Source organism: Budorcas taxicolor, chromosome 18, assembly GCF_023091745.1.
Source record: "Budorcas taxicolor isolate Tak-1 chromosome 18, Takin1.1, whole genome shotgun sequence".
NCBI classification, from domain to species: domain Eukaryota; kingdom Metazoa; phylum Chordata; class Mammalia; order Artiodactyla; family Bovidae; genus Budorcas; species Budorcas taxicolor.
Window position 1 is genome coordinate 3,887,397 of NC_068927.1, and position 22,154 is coordinate 3,909,550.

Sequence of the window (22,154 nt, forward strand, 5' to 3'; positions counted from 1 at the left end):
TTTAGCTCATGGTTTTGTAAATGGGCCGTCTGGGCTGCTTCTGCTGTGCGGTTCTTCTGGTCTCAAACGGATTCATCTCTGTGACAGCTGCTGGCCTGGCTGGTCTAGTATGATGGCTCCATGTAGCCTCTCCTTCTCCAGCACCCTTGCGCAGCTTGCTCCTGGTGGGGGAGGGCTCCAAGAGACAGGGTGGAAGTTTGTAAGGCCTCTCGAAGCCTGGGCTTGGAACCAAAACACCACCACTTCGACATTCTATTGGCCAAAGCCAGTTACAACACCAGCCCAGGTTCAAGTGGTGGCGATGTAGATTCTACTTCTTTTTTTAAAAAAAAAAGTTGGTTATTTTTTTATTTTTAGCTGTGATGGGTCTTCATTGCTGCGCAAGTCTTTCCTCTAGTTGCAATGAGTGGAGGCTACTCTTCGTGCAGTGAGCGGGCTTCTCATTGCAGTGGCTTCTCTTGTTGCAAAGCACGGCCTCTAGGGTGGGTGGGCTTTAGCAGTTGGGCTCAGTGGTTGTGGCTCCCAGGCTCTAGAGCGCAGGCTCAATAGTTGTGGTGCACAGGCTTAGTACTGTGGCATGTGGGATTTTCCCAGGCTAGGGATCAAACCCATGTCTCCTGCATTGGCAGGTGGATTCTTTACTACTGAGCCCACCAGGGAAGCCCTAGATTCGACTTCCTGATGGGAGGGGCTGCTAAGTCACAATCCCAAGAGGTTTGGATCCAGAGAGAGACACATTTTTGTAAAACTATCAGAGTTATTATCAAAGGTGTATTTTTGACAGTATCATTGGGAGTGACATGGATTACGGGAGTTGTTTTCTATTTGTAACAGAGAAGTGCTGCCCCCCTGTATCCATAAATAAATCCATGCTGAAGGATTTGAGAGAAAAAGATGCCCAGCTCGTGTTCTTCCAGCTCCTTGTTCAGGGACAGTTTCAGTTTCAACACGTGGCTTAATAAAAGGAAGACAGTCTGTTTAAGATTTCTGTGAATGAATGAACAGAAAGTTAGACAAGCTCAGGAACTGACCGTCACGTTAGAAACAAAGACATTTCCATACTACAAAACAGTGTAGAAACTGCACTCCCCTTGGCCTGGCTGGAGTCCAAAACACCATCAGCATTCATGCCTTTGGAATGTGATGTTCCCTCTCACTTGGACAACTTTTGCTAGTTTATTTTTATTTTATTTTTGTAATTTTACTTGGACAACTTTTAAAATACAACTACCTTGTGGGAGACGTAAGCTCACACATCTTAGTGTGAATTAGTCTCAGGTATTAGATTCTCTAATACCAGGAGGACCTGGGTTTAAGGGAGCCTGGAAAAAGGAGGAAGAAGACAAAGGAGAATTTGAAGGAGAAGAAGGTGCTGTAGAAAATACACCCTGAAGGGTAATTCTTCAGGAAGCGCCACTGAGTCTGCCCGTCTGCGCTATGAGGGCAAAGAGAAAGTTTCAGGTAGAAGCTAGGCCAAGGCTTAGATTTTGTTAGGGAAATCAAAATGGAAGTAGTCTTGTTCAGGCTTCAGAAGCAGGAGAGCAGGCCGCAGACTGACTTCTGAGCCTGCCTGGACTACGTGCCTGCTTGCAAACACACCAATTGTTACCAGGAAGCCAAGCGGCACTTTAGATCGGAGAGGGAATGGGTCTTGGATTTCCTTGAGCCCTTGGAGGCCTGGCCTGCTCCCTGGGGTTCCAGAAAATCTTGTGACTCACGAGGTGAAACCAACAACATTGTAAAAGTTAAAGAGAAACCATCACTGCCTTTTTACATGCAGGCTGATCCTCATATCAGTGGGCAGCCTGGGATTATAAGCAGGAGCTCCCCAAACTGCAATTTGAAGTCTCACCCGTGGGGTAGACGCACTACCGGGGACCTCTTTCCAAATGGGGACTCCAGATTGCTGTTAACGAGGGACTTCCCAGCACTTTTGAAGTCTGGAGGTTGTTTGGCCTAATTTGGTGATGTATGTGCTGTTACTTTTCTCTGTTGTTTTTCTCTTCTTTTAATGACTATATATTGAAATGAAGTCAATCAATCCTCTATTAAATATTGAAATTGTTTATTGTGTGTGTAACAAGTGGTTTCTTTTGTTAATGAATCTTTTGAACTTAAAAGTAAAACTTTCGGCAAAACAGATTTTCATTTCAAAAGGTAGGGATGCGGCAAAGGAAGGGGAGGGATGAGATACCCTCTCTAACATGACTGTTAGAGTGATTCCCAATGGACCATCAATGAACAGGCCTTGAAGGACTTCGTGCCAGAGACTTCTGTAAATAGTGGCGCCGTCCTTGGGGGGACTGCCCCCGAAGCCTGGACACCTATCTCTTTAGTTCCTCTCTCAGGCATTTAATCTTCATTTATCTATGCCCTCCACCCCCAGGTCTCTAACTCAGGATAGTCTCACCTGTGTGCCCCAGGATACATGCACAAGAATGTTTAAGGGTGAGGTTCCTAAAAGGACGATTAAAATATCCATAGATAGAGGAAGGGGTAAGTAACATGCATGGTTATCTAAGTGGCCTGTGATACAGCAGTGGAAAAGAATGAGTTTAAACCATCACATTAGCATGGATGAATTTCAAATCATTTCTTCATACTACCTGATCAACTGAAGAAAGTTGTGCTAGAATATAGCATGATATCACTTCCAAAGTCCTTATACATTTGTGCTAAGCTGCTTCAGTTGTGTCTGACTCTTTGTGACCCTATGGACTGTAGCCCACCAGGCTCCTCTGTCCATGGGAATTTCCAGGCAAGAATACAGGAGTGGGTTGCCACTTCCTCCTCCAGGGGATCTTCCCAACCCAGGGATCAAACCTGCATCTCCTGAGGCTCCTGCATTACAGGCAGATTTTTTTACCGCTGAGCCACAGGAAAGCCCATAATTTAGTGTACCTTGGTTAAGGAGTTTTTTTCAACCAATTTTCCTTATTTTACTGTTTTAACCTCCCTTCTTTCCATCATTCTTGCTTTCAGAAATACTTGATGTGACCCATAATTCCCTGGAAATTCTGCCATGTAATTCACATTTGGTTCACGTGCTTGACTTATGATTCAGTTTTCTAGGATATCTGCTAATCTAGTTACTGGTTGTCCACTGGCTTTCCAGACTCAAAATCTCACTCCTTCCATATTGTCTTCCATTCTCTCTGTCTTAGTAGGCTTATGTCTTAAAAAATTCTTTTCTAACATTTGCTTGGTTAGGGAAGTGAGTTAAAGATTATGTGTATGCTTATGTAATAAGATTTACTTAAGAATTTGAAATGATTCCTCATTTTGTTACTGCTGTATGCTGTATTGTATGTATGCCTGCTGTATTATAATTGTAAAATTTTATCATTCAAACTGTAATATTAAAAGCATATTCTCTCCTGAAAAAATAAATAAATAAACTAAAACCATAGACAAACTTCTACCAGAAAGTTAGGATAGTGGCTCCTCCTGGAGCAGGGGAGAGGAATGTGAAAGCAAGGGATGCGGAGGTCCCTTTCTGAGTTAGTGGTAATGTTCAAGTCTTTAACCAGGAGTGGATATGTGATGTTCTTTATCTTCGACTTAAAAAATGAACATACATATTGAATCACTGCTGTGCTGTGCTACATATCACAATAAAGATAGGAAAAACATGATTTTGTTTCTTTGAATACTGTAGCAACTTCAGTGGAAACACTTCCCCAGTATCTAGATAGACCGCATGTGAGTCATGTTCTCTTGTATCTGGAGCTTCGTGGAAAGCCTGAGAGATCTGGATCTAGAGTAGGGGAGGGAAGCATTCCCATTGAGGGAGATGGTGCAGGGAAACTACGGAGGAGCAGCTGATAACGTGGTGAAATAAAAGTCTCAGTAGAGGAAATTACCCCAGGATGCTGATAAAAGAAAAGGAAGGAAGGGAGAGAAAGTATCAGTTCAGTCGCTCCGTCCTGTCCGACTTTGCGACCCCATTACTGCAGCACACCAGGCTTCCCTGTCCATCACCAACTCCCTGGAGCTTACTCAAACTCATGTCCATCGAGTTGGTGATGTCATCCAACCATCTTATCCTCTGTCATCCCCTTCTCCTGCCTTCAATCTTTCCCAGCATCAGGATCTTTCCCAATGAGTCAGTTCTTCGCATCAAGTGGCCAAAGAATTGGAGCTTCAGCATCAGCCATTCCAATGAATATTCAGGACTGATTTCCTTTAGGATGGACTGGTTGGATCACCTTGCAGTCCAAGGGACTTTCAAGAGTCTTCTCCAACACCACAGTTCAAAAGCATCAATTCTTTGGCACTCAGCTTTCTTTATGGTCCAACTCTCACATCTGTACCTGACTACTGGAAAAACCACACCTTTGACTAGACAGACCTTTGTTGACAAAGTAATGCCTCTGCTTTTTAATATACTTTGTCATAGTTTTCTTCCAAGGAGCAAGGAGTGTCTTTTAATTTCATGGCTGCAGTCACCATCTGCAGTGATTTTGGAGCCCCCAAAAATAAAGTCAGCCACTGTTTCCCCATCTATTTGCCATGAAGTGATGGGACCAGATGCCATGATCTTCGTTTTCTGAATGTTGAGTTTTAAGCCAACTTTTTCACTCTCCTCTTTCCCTTTCAATAAGAGGCTCTTTAGTTCTTCTTCACTTTCTGCCATAAGGGTTGTGTCATCTGCGTATCTGAGGTTATTGATATTTCTCCCGGCAATCTTGATTCCAGTTTGTGCTTCATCCAGTCTGGCATTTCACATGATGTATTCTGTATATAAGTTAAATAAGCAGGGTGACAATATATAGCTTTGATGTACTCCTTTCTCGATTTGGAACCAGTTTGTTGTTCCATGTCCAGTTCTAACTTCTTGACTGCATACAGATTTCTCAGGAGGTATGTAAGGTGCTCTGGGATTCCCATCTTTTTAAGAATTTTCCAGTTTGTTGTGATCCACAAAGTCAAAGGCTTTAGCGTAATCAATAAAGCAGAAGTAGATGTTTTTCTGGAACTCTCTTGCTTTTTCCATGATCCAACAGATGTTGACAGTTTGATCTCTGATTCCTTGCCTTTTCTAAAACCAGCTTGAGCATCTGAAAGTTCACAGTTCATGTACTGTTGAAGCCTGGCTTGGAGAATTTTAAGCATTACTTTGCTAGTGTGTGAGATGAGTGCAAGTGTGCGGTAGTTTAAGCATTCTTTGGCATTGCCTTTCTTTGGGATTGGAATGAAAACTGACCTTTTCCAGTCCTGTGGCCACTGCTGAGTTTTCCAAATTTGCTGGCATATTGAGTGCAGCACTTTCACAGCATCATCTTCCAGGATTTGAAATAGCTCAACTGGAATTCTATCACTTCCACTAGCTTTGTTCATAGTGATTCTTCCTAAAGACCCACTTGACTCCACATTCCAGGATGTCTGGCTCTAGGTGAATGATCACACCATCATGGTTATCAGGGTCATGAAGATCTTTTTTGTACAGTTCTTCTGTGACTTCTTACCATGTCTTCTTAATATCTTCTGCTTCTGTTAGGTCCATACCATTTCTGTCCTTTATTGTGCCCATCTTTGCATGAAATGTTCCCTTGGTATCTCTAATTTTCTTGAAGAGATCTCTAGTCTTTCCCATTATATTGTTTTCCTCTATTTCTTTGCATTGATCACTGAGGAAGGCTTTCTTATCTCCCCTTGCTATTCTTTGGAACTCTGCATTTAAATGGGTATATCTTTCCTTTTATCCTTTGCCTTTTGTTTCTCTTCTTTTCTAAGCTATTTGTAAGGCCTCCTCAGGCAACCATTTTGCCTTTTTGCTTCTCTTTTTTCTTGGGGATGGTCTTAATCACTGCCTCCTGTACAATGCCACGAACCTCCATCCATAGTTCTTTAGGCACTCTGTCTATCAGATCTAATCCCTTGAATCTATTTGTCATTTCCACTGTATAACTGTAAGGTATTTGATTTACATCATACCTGTATGGTCTAGTGGTTTTCCCTACTTTCCTCAATTTAAGTCTGAATTTGGCAACAAAAAGTTCATGATCTGAGCCACAGTCAGCTCCCGGTCTTGTTTTTGCTGACTGTATAGAGCTTCTCCATCTTTGGCTGCAAAGAACATAATCAATCCAATTTCGGTGTTGACCATTTGGTGATGTCCATGTGTAGAGTCTTCTCTTGTGTAGTTGGAAGAGGGTGTTTGCTATGACCAGTGCGTTCTCTTGGCAAAACTCTATTAGACTTTGCCCTGCTTCATTCTGTACTCCAAGGCCAAATTTGCCTGTTACTTCAGGTGTTTCTTAACTTCCTACTTTTGCATTCCAGTACCCTATGATAAAAAGGACATCTTTTTGGGGTGTTAGTTCTAGAAGGTCTTGTAGGTCTTCATAGAACCGTTCAACTTCAGCTTCTTCAGCATTATGGGTTGGGGCACAGTCTTGGTATTCTGCGGTATTGAATGGTTTGCCTTGGAAACGAACAGAGATCATTCTAACTCAGTGAAACTATAAGCCATGCCATGTAGGGCCACCCAAGACAGACGGGTCATGGTGGAGAGTTCGGACAAAATGTGGTCCACTGGAGAAGGGAATAGCAAACCACTTCAGTATTCTTGCCTTGAGAACCCCATGAACTGTATGAAAAGGCAAAAAGATAGGACACTGAAAGATGAACTCCCCAGGTCGGTAGGTGCCCAATATGCTGCTGGAGATCAGTGGAGAAATAACTCCAGAAAGAAGGAAGAGATGGAGCCACAGCAAAAATAACACTCAGCTGTGGATGTGACTGGTGATGGAAGTAAAAGTCCTATGCTGTAACAATATGGCATCGGTGTTGTCGCCAGCACTGCAGGTAGGGCTCGAAAGTGGCTGACACACAGTGTAGGGAAAAGAAACTAGAGACAGAATTTAAGTTTTAAAGATGGGGCTGGGGGACTCAAGACCTCTTGGGTCAAGAGCCCTGTTCCTTGGAGTCGCACCACTTTTATTGAGTGTCTTGGCAAGCAGAAAGTACCTGTTGTGCTACGATGAAGTCAGCCTCCTGTGTCCCCGGTCACGTCTCCCACTTTATTGATTACTTTAAACTATCTTTGTTATTTTCTTGTACAAGGGCTCTCACCTAGCTGGAGGTCATAGACCGACATATGCCTTGGGAAAACATCTTAGTGTGTGCACAAACAGCGTTCTGAACTTGCGCTGACTCGGCGTTCCAAGGTCCACACTATGTTTTTGCTTAGCTTTGCAGGGTATGATGACCCCAACTGATCAACCCAATGTACTTTCATTTGTGTTATGCTGTATTGTTATATTTTGCTTTTATTCTTTTCCCATGGTGATTTTCTCATGGCTTAGCCAGAGCAACAGGTGGCTGACTATTAACCCCTGCACATAGGAACCTGGAATGTTAGGTCCATGAATCAAGGTAAACTGGAAGTGGTCAAACAGGAGATGGCAAGAGTGAACATCGATATTTTAGGAATCAGTGAACTAAAATGGCACTGATATGACACTGAAAGATGAACTCCCCAGGTCGGTAGATGCCCAATATAGTACTCCTCTGAGCTACAGAAAGAGTATAGGCTGGAATAATCTGCCTTCCCAACCCACTTCAGACTAAACAATGCCCTTCGGGCAGGGTTTCTAAACTCCAGTGCTACTGATAATCTGGGCCGGATAATCTTTGTTGTAGGGCTTGTCCTGTGCATCCTAGGATGTTGAATAGCTTCTGTCCACCAGATACCAGTGGACATGTCCACGCCATCCCACCTCCCCTGAGCTGTAACAGCCAAAAATGTCTTTAGACATTGTCAGTGTTCCCCGAAGGGCAAAACCACCCCTGGTTGTGATACACAAAGAAAATCTTTCACAAATGTTAAGTAACACGTGTGGTCCATGCTCTTTAGACCAGAAAGAGCTCTACCTTTAACAGAGGGCCTCCTGGAGGGTTCATAGGCACGGCAATCATCAATGATCTCCCGCAACTGTGAAGGGCAATCTTCACCCACTGGCTCCCGGTGCCGAGACTCAGCCACCAGCTGGTAGATCTTCTTGGAATCACAACCTGGAGTGGAAATGGTATGACGGGAGGCTTAAAGATTGCTCTGGCACCCACACATCCCTCTGGCTGCTGCTGGCTGGCATCAGACCTAGGGACCCTGAAAACTGGAGACATAGGAGCTTCCAGTGACCCCACTGAAGCGGCCAGGACAGCACTGATGTTTAATTCTAGTCTACCTCTGAGTCAGCTTTCACACTGGTTACCTTCAAATGGGCTCTTCCCAGTGGCGATCTCCCAGAGGACAATTCCAAAGCTAAAAGAAAAGCAAGAAAACGAACAGTGATAACAAGTTTCCTTTTTTCCATGCCCTGTAGCCATTTCCAGAAAACACAGAGAATTTTCTTTTTTCTTTTTTTTGCACTGTGTAGCTTGTAGGATCTCAGTTTCCCCAGCCAGGGATTAAACCCAGGCCATGAAGTGGGAGTGCTAAATCCTGACCACTAGCCCACCAGGAACTCCCCACGGTGAACTTTCTCGTCACCATCAATTACATTCCAGGGATGCTCCTCCCTACCGGCATTTGACTTGGACTTTCTTGTCAGGTTCATCTGAGAATTGGCACGAGAACATAAACATACCTGTATATTTCGGCTTTTATGTCGTATTTATTATACACATTTTCCAGCCTCTGGGGTGAGATGTATGCGGCAGAACTGACTCTCTCTGCTGCTTTTCCTCTAGTTCGTCGGCTGATGGAGGTCTGTGTTTTGCTCAACTCAAATCCTGCAAGCTAGAGAGAGAGGTGACTCAGAGGTGGAAAGAAACGGCACACTCTCAGGTGGGAAGTAGAGGGCAGGGACTCGTGCTACACGTGACCGTCAGGGGATGGTCTTTTTCCTTCGGGATGTTTCCAGTGAGGTCTCCTGGCCGTGTGGCTACTCTCCTGGCTGCATTCTGGGTTCAATCTATTATGGTGCATTGACTGAGAGAAACACAAAGAGGTTTCCTCTCTGTAAAAATGAGAGTGAGGATTACTTGAAATGATGGTTGTCAAGCACCTGTAAAACTTGGTATGTTTTTTCAAAATTAATTAGTTGATTGATTTTTGGCTGTGCTGGGTCTTTGTCTGCGCGTTGCAAAGAGTGGGGGCTACTCTCTAATAGCAGGGCGGGGGCTACTCCCCAGCTTCGGGCTTCTCACTGTGGTGGCTTCTCTTGTTGGGAGCACAGGCTCCAGGCGCCTGGGCTTCAGGAGTTGCAGCACGCGGGCTTCGGCAGTTGTGGCTCACAGCTTAGCTGCTCTGCTGCATAAGACTTGGCATGTTGTAGTTATTCTAATATTACCGCATTAGATATGTACAGGGCTTCCTCAGTAGATAACTCCCCTGTGTTAGGATGGACAGGGGTGCCTGGAGCTACCGATGGCTCGTTTTCTCTTGGAGGCAGACAAAACAAAAACAAAGAAACGAAAAGCCTCCAACAACACGGGCGATCCTCTCTGTCGTATCTGACCCCACCTGGCCAATGCCATGCTCTTAAAGAAGGCACAGCACAAGTCATGGGAGAGTGTGTTCTTCCTGCTCCGTGTACATCTGTCATTAGCACCATTTGTGTGCAGAGGGCTGTCTGTGCCAAATGCAGCCAGGGAGCCAAAGCTGGGGCAAGAATTAGATGCTTACGTGGCTCCTCCCTCTTATTCACAAGTTCAGGAGCACTGACATCCTCTGACGTCTGGCTCCACACTAACCACCAGGGGTGAGAAGCTGAATAGCACATGTTACAGTCACATGTGATGAGCACCAGGAGAGTGGTATAGACACCGTGCTTTAGGAACACTTTCTTATATTACACCAACGGCAGGGAGATCCAACCAGTCCATCCTAAAGGAAATCAGTCCTGAATGCTCTTTGGAAGGACTGATGCTGAAGCTGAAGCTCCAATACTTTGGCCACCTGATGCAGAGAACTGATTCAGTGGAAAAGACCCTGATGCTGGGAAAGATTGAAGGCAGGAGGAGACGACAGAGGATGAGATGGTTGGATGGCATCACCGACTCGATGGACATGAGTTTGAGCAAGCTCCAGGAGTTGGTGATGGATAGGGAAGCCTGGTGTGCTGCAGTCCATGGGGTCGCAAAGAGTTGGATATGACGGAGCGATGGAACTAAATTGAACTGAGTGGTGGGGAAAGACATTTGAAGGGTGGAAAAGACCTGTCTCTTGTTATTCAGAGAAAGCTATCTTCAGATGACAAAGAATATATTCTTTTAGCATTTGGGAACTGTGGACATGAGGTTAACAAAACCCTTTCCTCATCCACAAGACAATCCGAATGTCAGTGAACTTTTTAGTTCTATTCCCCTGGGAACCTGACAAAAGCAGACTGTTACTTATGCTCCTAAGTAATATATATTGCTGCTGATTAATAAATGACCAGTGACCAGGAAGTCATTTATGGATGAGAGGTCGGGGCGGTGGGGACTGTGAAGAGCTATACGGGTGCTGGGCTATGTGCTGACTCATACCTGGCACACCCCTTGCGGGGATACTGGAAGGCATGCCTGAGGAGTTTATAAAAGGATATCGAGGACTTCCCTGGCAGCCCAGTGGATCAGGAACCACAGTGGATAAGAGTGCAGAGGACACAAGTTTGATGCCTGGTCCAGGAGGATCCCACATGCTACACAGCAACTAAGCCCGTGAGCCACAACTATTGAACCCAGAACTACCTAGAGCCCGCAGGTTGCACTACTGCAGCTCAAGTGCCCAGGGCCTGTGCTCCACAACAAGGAAGCCTCTGCAACGAGAAGCCCTCACTTGCTGCAGCTAGAGAAAGCTCTTGCAAAACAACAAAGACCCAGTGCAGCCATAAATAAATAGAAAACGCAGTGATACCACACACACACACACACAAACTCCTCCAGTTTTTAAAAAAAGAATATTGACTCCTGTGAGTCGTGAGGCTTCTAAGCTTCTCCTGTACCCACAGAGAGGAGCCTCTTTCTCTCGCACTTGGGGTGAGGCTGAGGAGGATATCTCCTGGAGGACTGTGGCGGCTCCCACTGGATGGAAGGATTTGATGCTGCCTAGGTGGCATGGTGTGTTTCCTGCATGATACCCTTCTGATTGCCTCCAGGTGCCAAGTGTGGGCCACGGCCAGTCTGTGAGTCTGGATGCCTCCTTGGACCTAAGAAGACACCCTCATGGGTGTTGCAGGGACAAGAAGTGGTGTCCAGGCATCTAAGAGGAGACGGCTCTTAGCCCGCCCCTGCTGGGTGGACAGTGGGGGAGATGAGCATCAGAAGGGCAGGGAGGATTGAGTCTGTCCAGTGCGGGCCTTGTGGGGCACTGTCCAGGCATAGGAAGCGCTGAGCTCGGAAGCGCTTCAGCCAGTTCCACGGTGAAGGCAGAGAAACAAGCCCGCACAGGCTTTTACGGAAACACGCATGCCTCTCCCAGCACCAAACAGTCACACGGGTCAAACTCAGAGGGTGCCCGGAAGGCCACACTTGCCTTCACACTGTAGTCTTTAGTCACCAGGAAGCTCGTGCTACTGATGCTCCTGTGGAGTTCTGAGGGTGTTTCCGAATGGTGCAGCCTGATGTGACCAAAGGCAGGGTACGTTAGTGACCTTTGCACAGACTTTCTTTCTTTTTTAAAAAATAATCTTATTTATTTATTTTATTTTTGGCTGCGCAGGGTCTCTGTCGCTGTATGGGCTTTTCCCTAGTGGTGGAGAGCGCAGGCCACTCTCTGGTTGCAGTGCCCCTCTCTAGTTTGGGGCTTCTCATTGCAGTGGCTTCTTTCATTGCGGAGCGCGGGCTCCAGACACGTGTGGGCTTCAGCAGCTGTGGCCCATGAGCTCAGTAGTGGCGGCTCCCGGGGTCTAGAACAGAGGCTCAGTAGTTGTGGCCCATGGACTCAGTAGTGGCGGCTCCCGGGGTCTAGAACAGAGGCTCAGTAGTTGTGGCCCATGGACTCAGCAGCTCTGCAGCATGTGGAATCTTCCTGGACCAGGGATCGAACCCGCGTCTCCTGCATTGGCAGGTGGATTCTCTACCACTGAGCCACCAGGGAAGCCCCCGCACAGACGTTCTTGAAAAGCATGGCAGTCACTACCGGGATGATGAGGCTGGTCAGTACCAAGCCTTCTTCTTGGGTAGGTATCCATGGGTTAGTGGGAAAACCAGGATGCAGAGGTGAGATCTGACAACTGTGTGCTGCACGCTTCTGTGGGGCTCTGCCTGGGAAGCGGTGAGCAAAGCAAAGGGCTGAGGCGTGGCTGGATGGTTGGGCCATATCTAGGACCCTTCTGCTTGAAACAGAATGGAAAGCTGGGGTTTCCACCAACTCAGTAAGTGGTGGGGACTTCCCAAGTGGCACTAGTGGTCAAGAACCTGCCTAAGTTCTTTGGATGAATGGAGCTCCTGCCTCCCATTTGGGGCTTCTATCACAGAGTCAGTCTCAGGTTGGGTTCTCCCAGAAGCAGATCATGAGCATGGACTGTACAAGTAACTGATTAGGAAGGTATTTCCAGCAATTAAGCCCTCATGCCACAAGTACTGAAGCCTGAGCTCTGCAACGAGAGAAACCACTGCAGTGAGAAGCCTGGGCTCCACAATTGGAGAACGGCCCTGCTCCACACAACTGGAGAGCGGCCCCCTCTCCGCACAACTGGAGAACGGTCCCCGCTCCACACAACTGGAGAACGGTCCCCGCTCCACACAACTGGAGAACGGTCCCCGCTCCGCACAACTGGAGAGCGGCCCCCTCTCCGCACAACTGGAGAGCGGTCCCCTCTCTGCACAGCTGGAGAGCGGCCTCCGCTCCGCACACCTAGAGAATGCCCGTGCAGCGACGAAGACCCAGGGCAGCCAAAGATAAATCAGTGAGTGAAATTTTAAAAGAGAAGATAGTCCCAGGAAACCAGTGAGGGAGCTGTGGAAGCAGGGCAGAGAAGGAGAAATCAAGCGAAGGCGTGACTTCAGGTGAAGTTCCAGGCTCAGCCTAATCCCACGGGGACCTCTGAGAATAACTGCCCCTCAGGGTTTGCTCTGCATGAAGCAAAGGAGCTGGACTTCTGTACCCACAGCGGTTGTTCAGTGACTATGGGTTGGGGTGAGGGAGGGGAGGAGAGAAACAGGGTCAGGGACAGGGGGCTGTAAAGTTCCTGGGCATTTTCAGCTCTCAGGGCCTAGAGGCTCTAGCAACCTTGGATGTTCCTCTACAGATGGCGGCGATGAGCTGTTAGCAGCAAAGTATGCTGAGTGGTGGATGAGAGTGCAGATCAGGTAAGGGTCAGCGGTCGTCTGGATAGGCACAGTGTCCCCTACAGTCCAAATCCTTCTCACACAACCCACTAGTGTACAAAGTTGAGGAGGATAAGTTGTACGATTTCCAAGAAAGAGCTAAGGAAGTATTCCCCAAAGTATGGGATAAGTGGCATGCAAGGTGATATAGTAAGAAAGGTATTCTTTTAATCCCAATCTTTCTGATTATGTCAAGAAGAAAGTCTCAGTTTGGTGCTGGAGGTCTTTGACACTTCTCTAAATCTGCTAACATCTCCTCTGCGAAAAGATAATGCTGGTCTGAATTGCAGATCTTTTGCTAGGCAGCAACATTTAACCAGAATTTAATAACATTGTTTTGGTTTTATTTGTGGTCACCTTTTCGTGCTAAGTGATTCTGGTCTCCAATTTATGGTAGTAATAGAAAATGTCCCCTGTTTTTTCCTTTTTTTTTTTTTTTTTTACAAAGTGAGCTAATCAAAAGGAAAATATTACATAAATAATATTGGGATTACTGTGAATATGGTAATAACTATGTATGTGGTCTGTTAGTGACCGATTTTAGGGGGCCCTTAGGCTAAAGGAACCGTAGATTATATGTGAGAGTAGGTAGAGCTGGTGGATAAAATACAGGACATCCAGATGATTTTGAATTTTAAAAAATCAATAATTTACAAAAAAGAAAGTACTAAAAAAGTATAGGGGTTATATGGAATTCTGTATATCTGAAATTTCAGTAAAAGTATATCTGGTGTCATATTTGGAACATACTTATCTTGTACTAAAATTGTTTATTGCTTATCTGAAATTCAAGTTTAACTGGACCTCTTGTATTTTTATTTGCTAAATGTGGTGATTTGCTCAAGGAGGCTTCCAGCCTCTTCTCTGCTTGTTTCTGGGTCAAGCAGAAAGGGAGGCAGACTCATCCTCTTCCTCTGGGCACCCTCTCCCCACGCTGGTACCTGTACAAGCCTCTGGCTGCCCCCAGGGCCAGGATGATGCGCTTGGCCAGGGTGAGGTCCTTTTCCCGATCCAGCAGCTCCCTCAGGGTCCCGAGCTCACAGTACTCCATGACGATGGACAACTGAGGGGGTGTCACTGATGGAAAAGAGCTGATTGCTGTGAAGATCCACCCCTGCTCAGAGGTCCTGTTTTTTGTAGCCCATCCCACCCTCTCTCCAAGAGACAGACGCAGCTCTGCTGTGTTTCTCCGTCCCTATCTCACATGTTTTGACTCCTTGAATGAGTCCAATACCCACAGAGTCCCCATGCCTCTTCTCTGTGGCCTTTGGCATGTCAGAACTCTACACTTCCCCTAGTTATTTGAGTAACTGACTCCCCGACTCAACACTACAACCCAAGAGGGCAGGGCCTGCTTTGTCCAGACAGTGCTCACAGGAAGTTGAATAAATATGCTGAGTAGGGGAACTCAGACAGGAAGCTGAGGCCTCAGGGCAGGGCCACGAGACCTGTAAGAACTGATGTACACAGAGTGAGTCAGTCACCCAGGAGGATAAATATTATTGACGTACACAGAGTGAGTCAGTCACCCAGGAGGATAAATATTACTAGAAGTTTTCCTTTAGCCTGGGATTCTGTGCTCCAAAGTCAGGTCACCTGAGCCTGTGCAGAAACTTCCAGAGGGGATAAGAAGGGAGCTGCTCTGTCTTCTCTGCAGGCAAAAGCAGCAAAACGTAACCAGCAGGAGAAGCCACACTGTGAGAGGAAATGCAGCCACATTTAAAAAAAAAAAGAAAGAAAATGAACCTGACAAACGAAGTTCTTGGTAAAAGGGCAGGTTAATTTAGCTTTTAGATTCACGCTACACTAATGATCAAGGTTAGATTCCTTGTTTGGGTCAGTCAGCTTTGCAATGTTTTACTGCAACAAAATACACTCATCACCCAGGTCAGCATCTGAACAAGCATTTCCTTGGTTCCCAGTGAATCAGCAGGAAGAGATGTGGTTGCATTAGTGCAAACCAGCCCTCAGGCTGAAGCCAACTTCAAGCCTCTTCTCCTGAAAGAAGATGGGAACCTGCATCGTGGGATGCGAAAAAACGGATGTCAATAATAAAAGCACCATGCAGATGCCACCCTTTGAGCTGTTGTTGTAAAACAACGCAATAAAGCACAAAGATATATGACAGGCCACAGACAGCATACCCAGTCCTGGAGGCACCTCTTACCTGTTTCATCGATGCAAATCCCAAACATGCGCAGGATGTTGGGGGAATCAAATTTCTTCATGGTTCTGATTTCATTATTGAAAGTATGCCTCACTATTCTATGAGAATAAAAAGGGAAAAGAGGGTTTCAGGTTGGGGAGGTCCTTCAGAAAACATTCGGTGTAGTGACCATCTGTATGTGCGTGGGGCTTGAGGCATCATTGGCCATTCCTTGGTGGCTCAGATGGTCAAGTGACTGCCCGCAATGTGGGAGACCCACATTCGATCCCCAGGTCAGGAAGATCCCCTGGAGAAGGAAATGGCAACCTACTCCAGTATTCTTGCCTGGAGAATCCCATGGACAGAGGAGCCTGGTAGGCTACAGTCTGTGGGGTCACAAAGAGTCGGACACGACTGAGCGACTTCACTTTCACTTGAGGGATCATCAGCATCTCCCAGGGGTGAGGATAGGCATATACAATCTGTTCTAAAGAGTCACCTGGTAATTCTTAGTCAACTTAATATATGCATACCCTATGATCCACCAGTTCCTCTCCTGGCAATACAGCCCCAAGCAATTCCCATACAGGGCCATAAAGGGATACCTATGGCAGTGTTATTTTTGATGGGCAAAAGTTAGAAGCAGGTTGTGTTCCATCACTGGAAAAAGAGGCAAACTGTGGATTTCCACCATGGATAGCAGTCAGAAGGAAAGGACTACAAGCAGAGTATAAGTTTCATGACGCTGAGTGAGAATGGTAAGAAAAGCAAGTGGCAGACGTGACACACTACATCTGTGAACATTTAAAACGCACGTGTATAATAACAGCACGTGTATAAAAACATCCGCAAGAACACATACAAACAAAATATTTTATCATCCGTGAAAGGGATGGGAACCCAAGAAACAGCGAAGAAAGGGAAGCTGCCTTTAAAAATATCTAAATACATGAATAAACAAGACACGTTTCTAGAATCGATTTTGGAAGACGTACCTTTAAGCCTAGACTGTGTACCTTAATAACAGAGAGCCAATATTTAACCCTCTGGGGTCTGAGTTCTGCCATATCAGAATATGGAGACAGTCTGCCCCTCTCCTTGAGTTACAGACAGGAAGCAACTAGGGGAGAGAACCATATAAAACAATTTACCCAATGTCTTTGGCCTGGGAGTTGTTGAATACTTTTATGGCCACTGGAGATTCATGGTATTTTCCTTCATAAAGTGTGCTGGATTCATTTTCCTTTAGTAGGATCCAATCGGCTTCTGGAAGCTCCTCCTTCTTAATCTCCTTGATTTGATCCTGTGGGAACCCCTTCTTGGGTTTCTGTGAATCTGACCTCATCCCTAGGAGAGAAGGTAATAAACAGTCAATAGCTGAGGAGGGTGTCTTATGAGGGAAGAGGCATCTTAGCAACGCTTGAGGGGGAAGCCCCTCCTAGTGAACCAAGCTGGGTCTGCCTGGAGCTTCTGATTGCCTCCTCCCGGGAGAGAGGTCCCAGTGCCTCTGAGTGACTGGTAGAGACACAGCTGACGGTAACAGAACGTCTCATGTACTTCTTTCCCCTCTTCTTCGGATCCAGCCTGTCTCTAGCCTACACCCCATCTCAGTCCATCTCTCTCATCTCCTCCTACTGCACAACAGCTTGGCGCCTGAGCGTTTGGCATCTTGTCTAGTGAGTTCAGTTCTGATAGGCAGACACACAGTTTAAGCTCAGTAACCCCACTGCTGCTGTGTGTCTTTCGTCTCCCTTACTCTATGCCGTGGCTGGCAACTCTCAGAAGACAGAGTCTTTCTCTGTACCTTAGTTTCCTCTATACACAGGCTCTAGCATAAAGCAGAGACTCACAGATGTGTAGAATGGCTAAGCATTTTTAATTTGATTTGAATTTCTTTTTTTTTAATTTTTAAAAACTTTTAATTTCGTATTCGGGTACAGCTGATCAACAAACAATGTTGTGATAGTTTCATGGGTACAGCAAAGGGACTCAGTCATACATACACATGTATTGGATTTTGAATTTCTTCTTGGAATTTCAGCAAATGAATTGAAGCTTTGATGCTATCTACAGGAAGTCATCAGGGGACTTCCCTGGAAGTCCAGTGGTTATGATTCTGAGTTCTACTGCAGGAGGCATGGGTTCAATTTCTGGTCAGGGAACTAAGATCCCCCAAGCCACAAGGGGAAAAAAAAGAGAAAGACAGGAAGTTGTCAGCACTTTAACAGGTGCTGGAAGATATCTTGCTGGTCAAGAAATCCTCTTCAAACACGACCCCATGCACAAAAGCCTAGGCCAGCCATGAACACATCCCCAAAACCTGTGGGCTGCTTGCAGCCATCCAGGCCAGAAAATGGACCAGGCTGGGGTGGGGAAGCCCGAAGTTCCTAACAAATTCATGACTTCTAGTTTGGGGCAGCCAGAAGCAGCAGGGTACGTGGCAACTCACAGCTCTGCACGGCTTCGATGGTTTCCTTTATGTTCTCCAATTGCCTCAATAAAGTTTTTACAGTTTCTTTCTCTGCAAGAAAAACAGCAGCAAATTCTCAAAAACAGAAATGCTCAGTGAAAGCACACTGAGATATCCTTTTCTCTTCTCTCATGTTCATTACAGTAGGAATGAGTACTGTTCACAAATATCTGGCTCTCCACTTCTAAGCAGACAGGAAGTGCCCTGACGCATGACTGCGTGCCTTGCTTTGGCCAAGAAATGAAGTGAAAGAAATTTTCAGGGAAGTCTGTGTCAACATGAAAATGCCACAATACTGAAACATCCTGGAAGGACGACAGCTACCTTAGAGAGTCTCTTGGACTTTCTCTGAATGAGAAAAAGGCATTTCCTTCTCTAAGACACTGAGGTTTTTTTTTTGAACCATGCTATAGTCATATATATCCTGACTTACATATTCAGAAATATGTTAAAAATTGATCATATACTAGATAGGGTGACCAACCATCCCAGTTTTCTTAGGACTGAGGAGCTCTGAGGATATGAGACCTTCAGTGCTCAAACCAGGAAAATCTCAGCAGACAAACACATACCTGGTTCATAGCATTAATATTTCTAAAACCTATGTGGAAGTTAATCTGCCAACCTGTATCAAAGTTTTAAAATGTCCATACTCTTTGATCTAGCAATTAGACCCAGTAACTCAACTTTTAGGAATTTTCCCTAAGGAGATCCTGAAATACATACAAAAAGACTCGCTGTAGAACTATTAACAATAGTGAAAAACTGGACACAATTTAAATATCCATCAATAGAGAGCTCCTTGAATATATCTGGTCCCTATAAACAAAGGATACTAGACAACTCTATGGGTATGTATATGGAAGAATATTTAATGAGCTTATTTAATGAGAAAAACAAGAAGGAGAACAGTGTGCTTAGTATGCTATTGATTGAACAACAACAAGAAAGAAAATAGATACTTGACTCTCCAAAAGGCTATTCAAGAAACTGGTAAGAGAACATGTGTCTGGGAATGGAACTTTTGCTGTCAAGGGTGAGAGGCAAATTTCCACCTCATGCCTTTTGAATTTTGTCCTGTGTGAAAGTATTACCAAGTCAAAATGTTTTCACACAATTGCAGGAAGTATGTCCTTTCCTCCAAGTTGATGACACCGAGGTGCCTCCTTCTACCAGAAAGTGGACCAATGAACGCTAAAGATGAGGAAGGCCAGGGACCAGTCCTGCTCTTGGGCAGGATCAGCTGCTGCGATGCTTTCAACATCACTTCAACCCAATTCCTGACTCCAGTTTTCCTTGGTGGTAGGTGTTTGGTTGAGGGAATTAAAAACGCCTCACTTTTCCTCATCAAAAAAACAAACAAAAAACCATTTGCCTACAGGTCTCTTCCACATCTGGTTTGTGATGCCGGAGAGTCTCCTGCGGACCTGACTGGGGATGCACCATCCTCCACATCAAGGGTGAGAATGGTTATCCCTCTGAGTTCCAGTGCCTGGACGGTTCATCGAAACTCTACGCTTAACTCCTCTCCCTCCACCCACAACCCTAATAAGAGCAAAGGATCTGGAATTAACATCACCACAGTCTGCAAAAGTGTAAAGTCATATCTGTTTCCGTTGTTTCCTCTCTAGCCCAGCCCGTATCTCGTTCCCTTGGAGCCCTGCCCTCCACTCAGTCCAGCCCAGGCCACTCTCACCCCAGCCACTGCCATGTCTGCACAGCCTCCGACGTGGTCTGATGGCACTCACACTTCCACTCTTGCCCCTGGCTCTGCTGAGTTACTGGCCCCAAGTCTTCACTCCCATATAGTCATATCATACATCCACACTCTGGCTGTAGCCTCATGGCGGGCACCCCCTCCACTCAGACGTCTGGAATTCTGAGTCTCATCGACAGATACCTGCCCAAACCTCGTCAACCTTCCTGATTTTCTGGTAAACCAAAATGAGACTAATACACCTGCTGTGCATCCCCCACCTGAAAAAAATCCTCACCACTCAGTCCTTGGATAGCTTTCCTGTCCTCCTCTGCATCCTGCTGGTCTTCCTGTTGCCAAGACACTCCTGGGCTGAGGCTTGAAGTATGCCTCCACTGATCCACCTGGAGCAGCAGAGAGAGTTCCTCCCAGACATCGCTCAGCCTCTGGTTCACCCCACCAAAGATTATGCTGTCGCGCCCTGCTGTTAGAAACTTCTGGATATCGGACTTATTGCTGAACTTGTCTATCCGCTGCTTGGCTTCCTCTAGGGCAGCCTGGAAACAGCTCAGCGCAGCGCTTATCTGGGAGGGCAGGTTCCTCTCTCCTTGGTCCTGGAGCATTTGCAGAGGCTGCAGCAGGCCCTGGATGCGGTGCCCTAGACGTCGGCTCTGTTTCTGGCAGTACTTCATCTCCTCACACTGGTTGTAGATAAGCTGGCCTAAGGAGATGATCTGCTTCAGCTGATCCATTCCTGGAAGAAACTGATGGAATCTGTTCAAGTTCCGGGAATCTCCTTCATATTTACTACTGGGATAAGGGAACATCAAGGGTGTCTGTGATTTAAATGGCTGAAGAGGTCTTCCTATTGTTTTCATGTAAGGTAGAGATGGCTTGCGTCCACCAAAACCTTCCAGTTTTAGCTGGGAAGTACTGGCTTTGCCAGGGGCTTCCCCGGTGGCTCAGCGGTAAAGAATCTACCTGCGATGCTGGAGATGTGGCAGGAGCTGTGGGTTCAATCCCTGGGTCAGGAAGATCCCCTGGAGGAGGAAATGGCAACCACTCCAATATTCTTGCCTGGAAAATCCCATGGATGGAGGAGCCTGGAGGGCTACAGACAGGGTCACAAAGAATCCGATATGACTTAGTGAATAAACAACAAATTGGCTCAGCTAGGACTACATCTCCCAGACTTCCCTGCAGCTTGATGGGGCCATATGACTATTTCTCACAGAAGGGGTATGCGCAATAAAGTGTTACTTTGGGTTTGAGTCAGGCTTGTCTCCTCCACACGCTGTCCGCTGGTTGTATAGGAGGATGTAGCCCTGGGTGTGGTGGAGCCCAAGAATGTAGAATCCTGGATCCCTGAAGCATCGCTCGGAGGAGAGCCACTCATAAACCTGGAATGACTGCCAGGGACTGCTAAGTGAGCAAGGAATAAACTGCTATTGCATTTGAATCATTACATTTTGGGGTCAATTTGTTAAAGCAGGTCAGCCTATTCTAACAAGCATATCCTGCCAAAGCATAGGGGTGGCCATAGGACAGTGGGTTGAAACGCTCAGATCCTGTCTAAAGAAGGTAAGGATTACCCAGTAAAGTCAACAGCTGCTGCTCATCAAGGATAAAGGGCCCAGTGGTAGATTTTCTAGTTTTTAGAGAGCAGTCAGAAATCTGGATTTTTATATTTAATCTGTCAATTTAAAATCCCACAACCAAGTCACAAAATGTTTTAAAAACTATGCAGTCCGACACTGTGTTGGTCAAATAAATTTTGTCAACCGAAGATGGCCTTGGAAGCCTCAGTTTACAACCTTGGCCACAGCCAGCCGAGGATGTTCAGGACTGTAATAGAAGCCGGCTTCTGTTAATCTCAAACTTTTCTTTCTGTCTCTTTTTCCAGTGCTTGAGCGTGCCTGCCTCCGTGGTCCACATCTTCATCCCTCCCTAGTGGGTTTTTAGCACTCTGTAAATCTGCTTCAGCCTCCCCACTGGCCGATGCATTGGTAAGACTTCTTGTTATAAGTGCTGGTCCCTCAGAGGCGTTTGCGTAAAGACTGAGAAGCTTCCCAGGCTCAGCAGAGTTGCGGTAGACACTTGTGTTGCCTACACAGTTTCCATTTCTCTGCTCCTAATGCTCTGTGTGTGTGCTCAGTCGTGTCCTACTCTGAGGCCCCGTGGACTGTAGCCCACCAGGTTTCTCTGTCCATGCGATTTTCCAGGCAAGAATACAGGACTGGGTTGCCGTCTCCTACTCCAGGGATCTTCCCAACCCAGGGGTGGAGCCTGAGTCTCTTGCCTCTGCTGCGTTGGCAGGTGGATTCCTTACCACTAGTGCCACTTGGACTACCTTCATATTTTCTGTAACAATCTGTTCCTCCTTCCATCAGCAATCCGTTTGTGGATTTGAGGTCTATCCCGTTACTCAATTACAGGCTTCAAGAACCAATAACTTTCTCTATTGCTTAAGCCAGTTTGAATCATATTTGCTGTACATGCAACCAAAAGCAACTGGGTTCAGTAACGAATGATGCTAACAGTGAAGATCCCGACTCGCTCTACCTACCTGCTGCAGGCTA

General features: G+C 46.1%; 1 protein-coding gene across 1 annotated transcript; it reads right to left on the reverse strand.

The window, feature by feature from the left end:
* Nucleotides 1-869: 869 nt before the first annotated feature.
* MLKL (mixed lineage kinase domain like pseudokinase) lies at nt 870-22,154 on the reverse strand. Its single transcript, XM_052656525.1, has 12 exons — nt 22,142-22,154; nt 20,557-20,686; nt 19,874-20,339; nt 17,859-17,930; nt 16,561-16,756; nt 15,431-15,528; nt 14,205-14,361; nt 11,468-11,552; nt 8,595-8,746; nt 8,220-8,269; nt 7,879-8,019; nt 870-987 (listed from the first exon to the last, which is right to left on the reverse strand). The coding sequence occupies exons 3-12, from the start codon at nt 20,325-20,327 to the stop codon at nt 956-958; spliced, it is 1,437 nt and encodes a 478-aa protein (XP_052512485.1). The 5' UTR covers nt 20,328-20,339; nt 20,557-20,686; nt 22,142-22,154; the 3' UTR covers nt 870-955.

Bases quoted from the DNA above. Each gene is read 5' to 3' on its own strand.
- MLKL (XM_052656525.1), bottom strand. From the start codon at position 20,327: ATGGATCAGCTGAAGCAGATCATCTCCTTAGGCCAGCTTATCTACAAC. The intron at 14,362-15,430 runs GTAAGAGGTGCC...GGATCTTCACAG, and splicing joins GATTTGCATCGATGAAACAG to CAATCAGCTCTTTTCCATCA. The intron at 988-7,878 runs GTAGAGCTCTTT...ATTCATTCACAG, and splicing joins CAGGAGGCCCTCTGTTAAAG to AAATCTTAAACAGACTGTCT.